This window comes from Chenopodium album, chromosome 2 (assembly GCF_948465745.1).
Source record: "Chenopodium album chromosome 2, dcCheAlbu1.1, whole genome shotgun sequence".
NCBI classification, from domain to species: domain Eukaryota; kingdom Viridiplantae; phylum Streptophyta; class Magnoliopsida; order Caryophyllales; family Amaranthaceae; genus Chenopodium; species Chenopodium album.
This window is the reverse complement of record NC_137835.1, coordinates 19,841,501-19,855,491: the sequence shown is the minus strand read 5'-3', so window position 1 is coordinate 19,855,491 and position 13,991 is coordinate 19,841,501. Positions and strand designations below refer to the sequence as shown.

Below are 13,991 nucleotides of genomic sequence, written 5' to 3'. Positions count from 1 at the left end.
AATGGAAAAACACCCCTGATTTGGACTATGTTGATGGTAAAGTTAGAATCTTTGATGAGCTTCCTAATGACTTTGATGTGGGTGGGTTGAAAAGGGTCATTGCTAGCTTAGGATATGATGATATCATTAAGCTACATTATTGTGACCCTAGTAAGACACTGCAATATGGGTATAATACCGGGATATTTTACGATTTTGTATAATATATTTTATAGAAAAAATAAATAAAGTTATTTTTAAAACCTATTTTATGTCTAGTAGAACTCTTGTTTACAAACTATAAATTATTTAAAACCTAATAAAATTATTATTGTATTTTAGAAGAAAAAAAAAAAGGGAGTAGCCGTTTTCCTTCTTGTGCATGGTATTTGTTAACCAAAACCAAAACTTTGATTCTTCTTCAATGTTTTTGTTTTATTCTAATCTCCACCAACATAGTAATTGATCTATATGTTAATTGCATCATGAGAGAAGCTGCACAATATTGTTTGTGGGATTAAAACCGTGAGTTGCAAAGTTGTCCACCTAGTTCATCCCTTGTATTGTATATCATGTGAGATTCCTTCAAAGGTAATTACACGATTTATTTTCTTGGAATTGTTTGATTAATTTGTTTGTATTGATCTTAATCTATACTATTATTTTTAAATTTTATGATTCTTTATTTGTATGATCAAGATGTATATATATGTGATTACTGATTAATGTGTTGTATTATATGATTTAATTGTCTTATTGTTTGATTGTGTTATTTATTTTAGTCTTTTAATGTTCTTGCTCTAGGGAGTATTGTTATATTGAGGTTTTAGGGTTACTAATGTGGAGTATAATATTGGGTTGAGAATTGATTATATTTGGGTATTAGAATTATTGGGTTGAGACGTTAATCGGATTGTCATATGTTTATTTATTTTTGGGATCATGTGCCATTATTGAGATATTGTTTATTAGTTTGTGAATGATTATTTGATCAAAGTATGAGATCAAAAGGGTGAACATTATACTTTATTCTTGGTTTGAGGCTCGGCGTGATATACTTTAGTCCTTGACATGTTGGTAAGAGGATGATAATCATGAGTTAAGAATGAGGTACAGTCTTTATTTATATTTTATGTGTGGTCCCCTAGAGTGGGAATTGACCCGTATGTGATCTGGTTCAAGTTGTTTTCTGGTTATTGAGAGTATTCAATTTTTTATACTTGTTGGTTTGTTATTCGAATAATTACCCATGTCCAAGGCTAGGTATAGAACAAAGAGCGTGGCACACTTATTGGTTAGATGAGTTAATTGAGCAGATTATCGTATTATTATATTTGAGGTTACTTTCAGAGTATGGAGTTAATTTTACCCTTGAGTTTGGTATATTTGTGAATGTAGTTTCGGGCTACATTGCTAAGTGAGCTAGTCATATTGATTATTATATTGTTTAATTATATTTTGATAAGTGGTGATTACTCACCTTTTTACTGACGTGTGTGTGTGTGTTATTTTGTTGTGCTACTTGTGTTTGCGGCCATGTCTTTTTCTTATGGTGGCCCTGCGACGATCTATTTTGGAATTTTTCTTTAATGGTGAGCAATCAAGATTGTTTAAGCAGGTTTATCAAGTGATCGTAGCTGAAGGAGCTCAAGTAATCGATTAGTGTTTTTATAATGAGTTTGTAAAGTTGTATAAATAGCTCACTTAGATTTATTGGGTTATTGGGATTTTTGTAAGCCTTAACACTTGTTAAGTGTGGCGATGATACCTCCGATTTTAAGTGTATGTTTCCACAATTTTATTCAAAGGATGTTTATTCCTTTATTTATTGTTTATTATTAGCTAGTAAATCGGGGATGTTACACTGGGGTTAGGTTTTTGAGTTATGATGATACTACATTTATAAAGTTTTTAAGCTTGCTAGTAGAGTACAAAATAATTGATCTTTGCACTGAGCATGAGGTTGCTGAAAGTGATGTTGGGAGTGTTCTTAGGACTGTCAGGGGCATTGACAACTGGTTGACTAGACAAAAAGAAATTGGACATAGTAGTAACAGAACATAATCATCTTTTTCAGATGAACTTGGGAGTGACTATGTAGAAAACCAAGTTGATGATGATATAGACTATGATGATGAGGGCGGTGACCATGAAGATGAGGAAGTGCAGAAGGCAAGAGAGGATCTGCACATCCACAAGAAAAAGGAAAAAGGAACTGGATAAAGAAGTGGCTTCTCTTGATTCAGGGGATGTTATTGATGATGACCAGTCGTGTTTTGTTTGATGAAGGAGATTATGGTCACTTACTTCCTAGCAGCCCCAAACACAGGAAGAGGAAGACACTGACTCATTCTGCTCATATGTTGACACTAAGGCCTAATGATGATGGGCATTTCTTCTTAGGACAACTGTTTCAGGGTGTTGTGGAGTTTAGGAAGGCATTAACCAACTACAGTGTTAACACGGGAAGAGATTTAGTGTTTACCAGGAACACTAAAGTTACTCTGGGGGCAAGATGTAGATTGCATGAGTTGGGATGTCCTTGTTATATTTGGGCATCACTTGAGAAGAAAAATGGAACAATGTATGTGAAAACCCTTGTTCTAAGACATACATGTGGTAGAGTCCCTAAACTGAAGAAAATAAAGGCTAAGTGGGTTGCTGAGAACTATTACACAAAATTCAATGTTAATCCTTACCTTAGATGTCAAGAGATTGTTGACACAATCTGGAGTGAATTTGGGGTTAAGGTGAGTCTCTGGCTGGCACTAAAATCAAGGAAAATAAGTTAGAAACTCATCTTAGGAGAATACACACAGCAGTTTTCACTTCTGTACAGATATGCAAAAGAAATCAAAAGAGCAAACCTTTTGAACACAGTTAAGTTTGGACTTAATCAGGGCCAGTTTCAAAGGGTATACATTTGCTTTGATTCGATTAAAAAGGGCTTCTTAGCAGGTTGCAAACCTTTTTTTTGGAGTTGATGGTTGTTTTTTGAAAGGCCCATATGGTGGCCAACTACTTGTGGCTGTGGGAAGGGACGGAAACAATAAGATGTTTCCCATAGCATGAGCTTGTGTGGAGGTAGAAAACACTGATAGTTGGGAATGGTTTTTGGAGCTGCAAGGGGTTGACTTAGGGACAATGAATGGCTATGGGTACACAATTATGAGTGATAAAAAAAGGGCTTCTAAAGGCCATATCAACTGTTTGGCCCTATGTAGAGACAAGAGTGTGTGCTAGACATGGATACTGCAATTTTAGGAGCAAATTTGGAGGGGGTCTTGAGTACAAAAGGGGATTCTGGAAGATAGCAAAGAGCACTATAGAGAATGATTTCAATGCTAATATGGAAACATTCTCTAAGATCAATGCTGAAGTTAGTGAAGATTTGCTCAACAGAAACTACAAGAAATGGGTAAGGGCTTACTAGACAACTCTCTCAACTTGTGACAGCATAGACAACAACATGAATGAGGTATTCAATGCGTACATTTTGTCATCTAGGCATAAACCTATAATCACCATGTTAGAGGACATTAGAGAGGGGATCATGGAAAGATTGCATAATTAAGAAAAGAGACTTCATGATCAGAATAGAAACCCCTATTTACCCTGGAATCCAAAAGGCATTAGAGAAAGCAAAGGTGGCTGCCGGGGGTGGGTGGCATACTGAGATGGGAACTTTTCATATGGTGTTAGGGAGGGGGGCACACAAACTAGGTATGTGGTGAGTTTACTTGACAGAACATGCAGTTGCAATGCCTGACAACTTCATGAAATTCCTCGCAAGCATGCTATCACTGCTATATGGGAAGGCTATGGAGGTCCCTAAACACTACATTAGCCACTAGTACAGTAAGGAAACCTATTTGAAGGCTTATGACTACCCCCTAGAGCCTTTGAATGGTCCAAATGAATGGCCACATTCAAATTATCCACCAATAACAGCTACTCACTTCAAAAAAATGAAGCATAGGCCAAAGCAAAAGAGGAGACAACCAGTCGGTGAGGCTCATGGAGAAAGGCTCACAAGACAAGGGCAACATCATAAGTGCAGTATATGTAGACAGACCGGCCACAACAAGATGATCTGCCCCCTCAGGCAGCTGCATCAGGGTCAACAAACACAAGCAGACAACAAGACCATGTGTATCAACAAGCAACAACTACTCAGGCCACTCAACGGTCATAGATTACCATACCATTGTATAATAGGGGGATTGGGATGTACACATACACCAATGGTTATCAGAGAATGGCATTGGTAAGCAAAATCAATTAAACATACTCACAAAGGCACCAGTTTCAAAATACCAACATTTTTATTTCTTTGACAATTTCAGTACATGAATGCTACTCAGACACATGGTGGGACTACTTGATGAATCTGATCTACTTCATCACTTAAATAGTACTACAATAACCAAGGTAACTATTAAAAACAAAATTACAACACTTTGTATATTACATTTCTTCCTAATTTCAGTAGCTTCTTCCTCCAATTCCATGTTCTTCTTCAGCATAATAATCAATTCATATGTAATTTCTGGATCATGTTGGTTATCAATCCATTTGTAAAAATTACAGCCATTAATTTGTTTGTATTTGGGACACATAAGAAATCTCATGAATGAATGTCTAATGTCTTACAGTCCTTGATACTCTTTGTAATGGCCTTCTATTGCAATGACAGAAAATATTCAATCTTTCCATAACCTGTTTTAGTTTTTGTTGTTCTTGTCGGATTTAAAAAAAATTGATGGTTGTGCTACTGGATTTGCTGTAATTTATGTAAGCGTTGCAATGGACTTAGGATAGCTTTTTTTTTAATTGTTCTGTTGCTATTAGGAAATGGAATGAATATGTAATATCCCAACGGCTAATTTTTTGGAAAAACAGATTTCATAAATATTTTGAAACTTATTTATGACAGGTGATTATGTTTTTTTTTTTGAGGTGATTATTTTTTTTGGAGGTTATTAAGTTTTGGTGTGGTTAAAGGTGAGTTAAACATAATTCAGGTGAGTTAAGTCACCGGAAAGTTGACCTCAATCACCAAACTACAATGAAAAAAAAAGTTAATTACCAAAAGGTGAAAAATGTGAAAACTTGATCACCAAATATTATCTTAACTTCTTTTTTTTTTTTTGGAAAATTAAAATCAACCCGAATCGATTTTTGTAAACCTGAAATTGAACATACTCGAATTTTTTAAACTTTTAATGACTTTGCTCGTTATCAAGCCAATCCGTTTGGGTAATAAAGTGGTTTCTAATTGTAAACCATTTAAATGTCAGTAAGTAATTGGTTTCATTTAACACTTGACAACTACTGTCATTAATGGCACAGTCCTTTTGAACACGGTAAATACAACTCTTTTTTTTTTTTTTTTTTTTTTTTTGACAAAAACACGGTAAATACAACTCAAAAAGAGTGCGTACAATGTAAAAAATGAAGAATTAAAGGGGAAAGTATAATGTAGAAAATCCTAACTGTTATTATAATAGGTATATTTATTAGGGTAATGTTATATGTACTCTTTAGGGCTATGAATAAGCATTTAATACATTTTCTAATTTGGTACTATCGTCGATGTGCCACGTACATGTCATCTTCTCTAACATCTCATGATGTCACATCACTCCAGCAAACAACATTACTCCTTATAAAGCTGTTAGGATAAGGAGGATCTAAGTCAATTATCAATTATGTTATTAATATGTAAAAAAAATTATATAAGTGCAAACCACAAGTTTCAATTTAAAAAAAAACTCAATTTTAGTTTGACAATGACAATTTTAAAAAGCCTTTTAAAAAAACTTATCGATTGCACATCTACAACAGTAGCAACCAGGCAACGTTTGGGCTACTAACTAGTTTTACATTTAAAAGTATGCAATGGCAAACCGCAAACGTGCCTAAATGAATGTGTCAACTAATAAAAAACAATGAAAGTATTACTTTAGGATTGCATGACAAAATCACATGCACATCAATGTAACGAATGTTATATTTTCATTTGTATTTTCTATTTTAGCTTCTTATTTATAGTCCTAATGGCCCCGTATAGCATTTCCTAGCTCATCTTCACCGCTTCAAGCTTGATGCGAAGAGTGTCATTCAATGTCTTTGCATCTTTTCAAGTGGAGATTAATTGGAGTGGCCTCTCAAAATGGATCCTTAATTTGCTAGAAATATATTTCTTAAAAAAAGTTGATCACGTAAACAAGAACACTAAACATTTATTTGAGTGGAGCTCTAGCCATGTTCATCATGCAAGTCATGAAGTCAAGTAGCTTAGATAATAGAATCGAGATTAAACCTAACAATGTTCAACCTACATGTTCTTTACATCACTAGCTTTAATTTAAACTTTCACATATTTCCTTCAAGAGACCAGGCTCATTTGTGAACTTGCATCTCATAGTTATCATTGTTGGTGACTAGACTTTGAAACTTAGCTGCACTTCCTCCCAGCAAATGACGAGAAGAGAAAGGTAAGTTAGTTCAAGGACTTCAAGCTTCTCGAACCTGAAATAAGTCCAGGATATTCAGGAAGCACAGTGCAATCAGGCTGCCTTCAGGTGTTTGAGATGGCAGCTGAGTTTCGTCAAAGCTGTGCCAATAGAATCTAAAAGAGACAATTTAAGAGCAGGACTGTTTTCGGTACAACAGTTGGCATTATGCTTTAAAAACAGCTGATAGCCAGTGCCACAGTTCACCTCGTCTCAATTCATTCATGCCAAAGCAACTAGGTAGCAGAAGCAGGAGGAGGAGTGGGAGCAAGACAAGGATCAGGATTATTTAGGAATGAACTTATGAACCTCTTGCTTGTACAAGTACATTATTTTTCCTTTTGACCTCAAAAAACTTAACGTTGTATAAAATTGCTAATATATTCCTGAAGTTTGTAAATAATGGTAAGATGTACAAGATAAATGTATATATATATTCTGTTCAAGGAGTAACATTAGAGCACCACTCAGATTTCCAGCTTACTATCTTCGTTCGGTTGTGTGTTAGCGCGATTTCTTAAATCTTCAAATGCTTTCATGCTTTCAGCATCAAAACCTCCAGCAAACTACAGCAAGGAAAATCAAAGTAAGATTAATTAAAAGTCATTTCTTGAGTATTATTGTACTGGGACCTTCAGCTAGAACTATCTCAATGATACTCAGCAGCTATAATATTTATAGCAATAAGGTCACACCAGTAAGTTAATGCAGAACAGGAACATACCTGGTGTACACGGAAAGCAAACCGAATGCCTTGTAAGAGTATGAATTCTCTGTTTGGTTCCTTTTCCGGACCACTGAGTGTATCAAGTTCTGTTGCCACACGCTTCATGTACTTCTTTGCTAATTGTACTGATGATAGCTTGATCTGAATGCAGATACCGATATTTAATAATAAAAAACCTCAATCATGTAGATTTTTTCAATATTAAACTTGAAAAATATGAAAACCAACCAAATAATTTTCTTAATATAATATTAACAGTAACAGATGTGAAAGTTCAGTTTCTAGTCATGAAATTGTTACCTTGCCAACAATTCCTGAGTCCATCAACCAATTCACTGGAATCCCGAACTCCTTATATCTTGAAATAGCCATGTCACGTGTGCGCAACAATGCATACACGCTTTGTTCAACCCTGGATGAAGAAATTCCATGAATGAGGTCCAAGTAAGCCACTAAAGCTGAGTGCAAAATTCATTCCAATATATAGGATTTACAGAACATTTTAGATACACTCGGCAACATTATGCTATGCTCTGCTTTATTTTGCAATTTCACAAGAGGAAGGTTATAGTACTAGTACTTACTTTTCAAGTAATGAGTACATTTTTTTGAGAGCCTTGTCACATGGAATGGTGGGGTCATCTTCATAAGATGAAACACGCTTCTCCAACTTTGCCAGATCTTGATATTCGAAAGCAGCCTCTCTTAAAGCATCAGCTTTACCCTCAGGCCAATCAAAGTGCTTGAGAACTGCCCTCTCATCAACCTAACCACAACATAAGTAAAACTAAGACTTAAAACAATTATAGCCATTACAAAAATTAAAAAAGGGTAACAGGTTGTGATTAAACAAATTGCAATATGCTTTCATTTTGTATAGTCAAGTGAAGAACAGCTTATATGACTTCAGAAGATAGGGACTAAGTCAAGTTAGGTTGCAATAGGAATTATGCTAAGAGATAACTAGAAACTCATTATCCATAGATGAGTTGGTTTTCCTCTCCCTTTAAAGTAGGTAAAGTAGGTTAGTTTTCTTATTCACAATATCACATAAACAAAAGACCTATATTTCTGAATCACAGCACATTTATAGGGAAGATCATTTAGCCACTGCAAGAGCAGCAATATAATATACTTTAATTATTTAGAACATACATACTGTCATACAGAACTTGTACTAGTATTGAAACTAGGAGGTCAAGCATATAAAATAAAAGGAATAACCATGGACATACCAAGAAGGAAAGTTCTTCATCTAGCCAATTCACAAATGCAACCAGATCTTCAATGTCAATGAAAGAAGCAGCTCGGACTTCAGATGCTAATGACTGAACAAAATCACCTTGAGTTTCAACATCAGCTTTCACCTGGTTACATCAAAATGAAACACAATTTTATCAGTCAAGAAACAATGAAGACTACATCCAAACACAAAACAAAGAAAATGACAACTATTAGAAAAACAATAAGACATACTGCTAAGAGGAAGGTGGATTTATTCGCAATTTCACCAATCATATTGCTCCTTGCATCAGCTGTGGTAGAAGTAGTTGATATCAGACTTGTTGTATCTCTCTTTGCCTCTCTTTTCATCAAGCTCTGATAAAATTCAACAACTTCAGGAGCACGGTGAACCTTTTCATCATTTCCAGTCCCTCTTGCTAAGCCTCCTGGAGGTGGAGGGGGAGGCGGAGGTGCACCAGGAGCACGGGGTGGCGGTGGGGGTGGTGGTGGGCCTCTTGATGGTACTCCACTGGACACATTAACATTTCCACTTGAAGCGTTGCTTCCAGATGATTTTGGTGGGGGGCGTGGTACCCTTGGAGGCCTTTTCTCAATCTCTGCAAGTTTCATTTTGCTCACCACTGAAGAATCAGCCATTTTACTATCACCAGATTGATCACCTGTATTGCTAGGAACCTGTACCTTTTCCTTTATCTGAGTAAGTTTTGGAGGCAAAGCTGCAGATTTGCTAATTGCCTTAAACTCAGGCTTCAAACCTGACTTATCACCAAACTTTTCAGCTCTTGCTAGCTCTGCTTTTTCCTTGAGCTGTTTTTCTCTCTCCAATGCCAGTTTATGCCTGTCTTTGTATACAGGATACTTTTCATCAATGCCTCCGTCGACTGATTTTGACATCAGCTGAAATGAAGCTGCAACAGAATTCAATGAATCATTCGAAGGAACCCGGGTTTTAATGCGGGGGAGATCTGGAGTTTCAGATCCATCCATGTCCTGTTCTGCCTTCCCAAATGAGGTTATTGCAACACTGTCACTTGCATTTCTTAGCATCAAGGATTCCAGTGGCCCCCTTTGCTTCTGACTCATGCTAGCCCTGCTCCTAGGTGAGCCTCCTGAGAAAGACCTAGCTGGTGATGAAAGTGCACTTGAATCATCTTTGCTTTTACCCCATCTCTTTAGCTTTTGTATAATGCTTGGTCTCCTACTTAAACTACTGTATTTACTCGTGGAACTGTCAATTGAAGCATTATCAAAATCTTCACTTCCAGGAGAAGATGGTTGAGAGAAGTTGCTTTCAAGATCAGTGTCCCCTTGGCCACGTTCTGAGCCGGCATATTCTAACAAGAGCTGTTTGGCCTTCTCTTGAGATTTAGGGCTTAAGTTCTTGCTAAGCTCACGAGCAGACATCTTTCCTGCTGGTGTCTGGTAGTTTCGAAGTTCATGTCTCAAGCACGCATTCACCCAACGTAGGTAGACCAACTCTTCAACTTCACTGAACCGGTTCATCTGAAGTCCCTCAACCTGCTTTTGCAAATCTTCATTTGAATGCTTTAAGTCATTGACCTCCTCTCTAACCTTTGCAACCATTTCAGTCTGCAGAAGCACAGAATCAGCGTAAGTACAAGAAAGTTAGATAATTGTTAGCAATAACACATTTCATTTACGTGAACTTAACTGTATAACAGTATGTATACTGAAGTTGACTATATCTAGTGACTAAATCCAGTTCATTTTCATAATAACTGAAGACAAAACAAAATAAATAACAATAACTCTCTGCACTGTAGTTCCTTCACCACCACAAACCCCAGTTAGTCTCATGCACAATATACACTTAGTTTACTAGAAAATACCAAGTGTTTAATTGCCGATCCAGGAGTGATAAAAAGGCAAGAGCCTATTTTTATGTATACAAAAAGTCTCAATGTAACCAAGTAAGAACTATCATCTACAACGAAACCATAGATAAAGATATGTTTAAATTTTTTTTTAATAGCATTCGTTTTAGGGAGCTGAGCAGAATGAAAAAGATTTTAAACTCCTGACCTCTGTCATGTCGGAAAGTACAGCTGCTTTAGCTTCAGCAGCATCTAATTTAATCAACAAGTCCCTCTTTTCATGCTGAAGCTCAATGTTTTTTCTCTTAAGCTCTGCTAAATCGGCCTCTAATTGTTTAACAGCTTTAGATTTCTTTTCAACTTCAGAATCCCTCTTGTAGGCCTCTTCCTCCTTAGACTGTAATCCACTGACTTGCTGTTTAAGGAGCAAAAGTTGGCCCTTCGTCTGATTAGCTTCGAGCTGAATTTGCCTCTGCAACTCCTTAATTTTCTTCCTTGCCAAGTCCAGATCCTTCCTGGCAGAAGCTCCTAGCTCAACCTCTTCTTGAAGTTTTTTTCTTTCTGCTTGCAGCGAGTTAATGTTAACCTTCAGCATATCAATCTCAACGGTCTTGATCTTGAGTTGCCGTTGGAGCTCCATTATATCAGACTCTTGCTCTTTTAAACCATAATATTCCAGCAGTTCCCCTTCTAGTCGTACTTCTCTTTCCTCAAGTTCCTGTACAAGAGTGCGCAACCGTTCTAGTTCACTTGCATTGTTTGCCATCTCTTCTTCATAAACTCGCTGACGATCAGCCTTTGCAACCTTCTCAGCATCTGGTACAGGAAAGTCCATCTGCCCTGATAAAAGCTCTTCGAATTCATCCTCTCCAATGTCAAAAGTATCAACAATGGGAGGGTTTATCTCCCCGCTTATTAGTTTAACCTCTTCTTTTTCCTCTTCTTGCTCCTGAACAATAAATTTGAGAGCTCAGTAAATCATCTAGCAATGCTTCATCATTTATACATACACTGATACACCAGAGCAACCTTGATAGTAAAGAATCTAATTGAGATTGCAATATTACCTTCTCATTGCTGCTGATATTTGTGTAGTCAAGATTTTCCTTTTCTTGCGCATCTTGATCATTTACTGCATCACAAATTTGCACATGAATAATGACACGAGTCAGATCTGATAGAAACTTCAGTAAAAGTGTCATCTCCAGTTGGATATAGTTTGTATAATTAGCTAATGAAATTAATTTAAAGATGACTTCGTCTCATAAGACATAGATTGACGAAGATTGATACAAAATTACCTAAGGCAAATAAATTCTAATATCAACAAATACCTTTACGTTTAACTGAGGACTTTGATGACTTTGGACCTCTGACATTAACCTGCCTAACAGTGTAGGCTGCGATGGAAGCACCAACCAACAGGCCTAACCTGACTATCATGTAGATATAATTTTTTTGCAGGAATCATGTAGATATAATTGGAAGGAAATTAACAATCTTCCAATGAACTGGTAAAGCAAAGAGCCAGTCACAGTCAAACCCATCATCCATCTTCCCTTAATCCCATAACTGAAAACTAACCCATATGTAGCGCAAACAAGGGGCCTCAAATGCCAAATCTGCAACAAAAAAATGCAACAATATGCTATCATTTTTAACTTTGCCGTAAATGAAGATTCAGACAGTAGCAAATTTAGGAATTCGGAAACATATGAGTAACAATACATGTTCAAATTGATTAATGACATACCAACTGTATACATAAGGAATAGGTGAAGGCATGAAGAAGAAGTTATAGCATCAAATAGATGAAGATGACTCTACTTCCTTACACAATCTTTCCAAACAGATTATGTACCAAACTTCATCTTCTAAGCTAGTTTCATAGCAATTCTATAAAACCTCCTTAAATCCGTAATGAATGACAATTCAGTTCATCACCATACAATCGAATGTAGTCAAACATACAATTGAACGTTTTACTCCCCTTAAATACATTAGCTACTTTGTAAGATGGTAATATCCTCATTCCAAAATACAAAAGAAATACAATATACATACATACGGTTAAAATTGTACAGAAGTATATGACATTGCTCATTTGCTCTAATAGTCTGATACCACCTTCCACAACATAAAATTGCCAACTAAAATTAATTCACATCATTTCAGCAAATATAACATTTAACCAACATTTCACCAAAATCTACACATACCCACTTGCATATAAACAAATTAAAAACAACAAAATACAAAGAGAAGATAAAAAACAAAAGGGTACTTCAAAATTCAAAAACCCATCAAAAATATTGACACAAATATAACTAAAGTAATGCTTAACATCATATTAAATTTAGTGAAAAAAAAAAAAAATAGTACCTTAACCTTTAAAGAGAGAAAGAACTAAGAAGGAATAAGAACTAGTGGAAGAAAGGAGAGGTTGCAGATGCCTAGAGTGACGGCGGTTGTCACGGCTGCGCCGTCGCACAAAAGGGTTGCGGTTTTGAAGTTTGGTGGATGTTTGAAATATGTCTGAATGCCTTGAAAGTCGTGAATAAAATTTGAACTAAAAAACATAAAAAATGTAAAGTTTGTCTTATTGAAGTGTAACAAGATGAGATAAGACATCTTTGTGAGGTTCATACACACCCTTAATTTGTGGCAATTAGCAAACCATATCTTATATTTTCCTTTTCTTTCTAGTAATATTGATCATCTACTCAACAAGAAGAATTATATGAGTAGAGTTTTAATGTGTGGAGCCAATAATTAAAGTTTTGATATTGACTAAAGTATTCATGAACCACAAGTTGAACTCAACAATTGACTTTTTTTTTAATTTTTTTTTAATTTTTTTTAATGAATGAATTGGATTGTTATCTAAATGTAAGGATCATATTAATTTGTCTTTCTTTGAGGTGAATTATAAAAAATAAAAAATAAAAAATAAAAAAGTTTAACAGCATAAAAGAGCTAGAATAGTCTTAACAATAATAGTATGTAGCTCTTTGTCTTTTTTTGAGGTGAACTAACTAATATGAAAGGCTAATAACTCATAAATTCAAATTAATTTGAAAATATAAGAAAGAAAAGGCGAGTGTATTCGGAGGTATTATATTAGGTGTAGCATTGATGTATATCTTTTGCATATATTTAGGATTGTATAACTGTATTTTCTTAGTTAAGATTAACCTAATATGCATGTAAATATTGGAGGGGCCGCAAGGTATCGCTCAAGAAATACAGAAGAGAACAAACTCTCATTCCGTTATTCTTGATTCCAGCATGGTATCGGAGCAGGTTGCTCTATAAGGTCTGCATTGGAACGAGAAGACCAAAAGGTTCACCAATTTTTAACTGGTATTGACTCCTTCATACATGGTTTTTAGGATTTGGTTGCTAGCTTATCAATTCTCAATTGACTGCTAATTATGTAGTATGTCAAACCCTAGTCCTGTCCAGGCTTGTAGAAGAGCAAGTGCAAGGTGCCCCTTTGCTCAAGGCCTCCAATTTTAAAGGAGCCTTTTTTTTTTTCCACACACACACATAAAGTCTCCTTGTTTATCACCCTCATTATCTTTATCTCTTTATTCAACTTTCATATTAAATTCTACAATTTTCCAAATTCCTCCATCAATTCAAATTAGTACTATTATAATTACTTCAATCAATTTCATGGAAAAT

At 35.6% G+C, this 13,991-nt stretch overlaps 1 protein-coding gene across 2 annotated transcripts; it reads right to left on the bottom strand.

The window, feature by feature from the left end:
* Positions 1–6,782: 6,782 nt before the first annotated feature.
* Positions 6,783–12,909, bottom strand: LOC145597119 (protein CHUP1, chloroplastic-like). 2 transcript variants are annotated; one of them, XM_081653289.1, is made up of 10 exons: positions 12,687–12,909; positions 11,639–11,926; positions 11,372–11,436; positions 10,513–11,253; positions 8,701–10,059; positions 8,460–8,591; positions 7,809–7,990; positions 7,525–7,636; positions 7,222–7,365; positions 6,783–7,063 (listed from the first exon to the last, which is right to left on the bottom strand). In XM_081653289.1, the coding sequence occupies exons 2-10, from the start codon at positions 11,745–11,747 to the stop codon at positions 6,965–6,967; spliced, it is 2,943 nt and encodes a 980-aa protein (XP_081509415.1). In that variant the 5' UTR covers positions 11,748–11,926; positions 12,687–12,909; the 3' UTR covers positions 6,783–6,964. The 2 variants fall into 2 exon arrangements, with proteins under 2 accessions (XP_081509415.1, XP_081509420.1); XM_081653294.1 differs by having other exon boundaries at positions 12,693–12,909.
* Between the last annotated feature and the right edge of the window lie 1,082 nt (positions 12,910–13,991).